Source organism: Cyprinodon variegatus, unplaced genomic scaffold (assembly GCF_000732505.1).
Source record: "Cyprinodon variegatus isolate N-32 unplaced genomic scaffold, C_variegatus-1.0 Scaffold771, whole genome shotgun sequence".
Classification (NCBI taxonomy): Eukaryota; Metazoa; Chordata; class Actinopteri; order Cyprinodontiformes; family Cyprinodontidae; genus Cyprinodon; species Cyprinodon variegatus.
Genome location: NW_015151224.1, coordinates 145,976 through 147,499, shown reverse-complemented (window position 1 = coordinate 147,499; position 1,524 = coordinate 145,976). Strand labels below are relative to the sequence as shown.

General features: G+C 44.2%; 1 protein-coding gene across 1 annotated transcript; it reads right to left on the bottom strand.

The window, feature by feature from the left end:
* Window positions 1-6: 6 nt before the first annotated feature.
* On the bottom strand, window positions 7-1,262 carry LOC107098356 (claudin-3-like). Its single transcript, XM_015395993.1, has one exon. The coding sequence runs from the start codon at window positions 1,126-1,128 to the stop codon at window positions 478-480; it is 651 nt and encodes a 216-aa protein (XP_015251479.1). The 5' UTR covers window positions 1,129-1,262; the 3' UTR covers window positions 7-477.
* Between the last annotated feature and the right edge of the window lie 262 nt (window positions 1,263-1,524).

Genomic DNA, 1,524 nt, shown 5'->3' with positions numbered 1-1,524 from the left:
ACGATCATCCAAACAAATCCATGTAAAACGAGAGCCAGCTCTTCCTTGTCATAGTCAGGTGACATGACACGCAACGTTTTCCCAGCAATTTTCAATGTAACATAACTCCTTGCCACCAGCTATCTACTGCAAAAAGCGGAAAGTAGGTTTAAATTTTCACAGTCGCAGAGACTAGAGTTACAATTTCCAGTGTAACGTTTGAAGGGATTATGATCATTTTTAACAAAAAAACAAAGCTCTAATGCTCCCGTTCTTCACGCATAATAGACCAAGAGTTTGTAAATTAACATGTTGACCAAAAAAAAATAAGACAAAGATGAAAAAGTTTAGAAAATCTTCATTTCGGAGTCATTCAAAGGGGCTTACCCCGTTCTTTGAGACAGCAATGAACAAGCAGGACACATCTTTACAAACACAGAAATGCAACTAACATTCAAACTACTTTCAAAAAAAATTCTTCAGACAATTTAGAGTAGTTTAAACATAGTCTTTCTTGTCATACCCTCCACCAGCACTTGCACTGCGGGGGGCAGAGTACGCCATCCTGGGTGCTTTGTACTTCTTTTCCTTGGGTGGGCAGCGGCTGCACAGCATTGCTCCTCCGATCAGGCAGAGGGCGGCTGAACCCCAACCGATATAGAGAGATGCTCCAATCTCTCTCTTCTGAGGATTAATCGTTGTTGGATTGTAGAAGTCCCGGACAATGTTACTGGCAGACCAAGACACAGGAATCAGGACCAAAAGGCCTGCTAGGACAAAGAAAATCCCAGAGATGATGACCACTTTGGCCTTGGATGCCTCATCTTCTATGCAGTTGGTGCACTTGGCTCCTACAAAGAAGATCATGATCCCCAGCACTCCGAGTATTATAGCGATGATTGTCATTGCCCTGGAGGCTTGAAGGTCCTGAGGCAATTCTAACATGGAGTCATAGGACTTGCACTGCATCTGACCTGTACTTTGGACCACGCAATTCATCCACAAGCCCTGCCAGATATTCTGAGCCGTGATGATGTTGGCGCCGATGAACGCTGACACTTTCCACATTGGGAGGGCGCATGTTACGATTGCAAGAATCAATCCAATGAATCCAAGGGAAATCCCCACAATCTCCAAGCCCATCGACATATTGAATAGATCTTTACCGAAAGTCCACAGAGTATTCAACAAGCAAAGACTGCTACTGTAGATCAAGGCAAAGACTGTGCTGCTTTGTTATTCAGTTGAAGTGAAGCACCTGAGAGGGATTGGATGGAGCTGAATGCTGCTGCCACAGCAACAGGATCCTTTATACCTCAGGGGAGCAAAGAGGAGTGTCAATGATGTCAACAGGAGGCTGTCTTCACAAACACACACACACACACACACACACACACACACACACACACACACCAAAAAATGTCAACGTAGAGCAAAGCATAGGAGCTATAGAGAATGGATGGAGGCAGGGTGTGACTTTGTGTATCAAAGTGTGTGGTTAGAGGGAGAACAGAAGTAAAATGACTCCTGACTTCCAAGAAAAAT

Coding starts and splice junctions, on each gene's coding strand:
- LOC107098356 (XM_015395993.1), bottom strand. CDS start 1,128: ATGTCGATGGGCTTGGAGATTGTGGGGATTTCCCTTGGATTCATTGGA.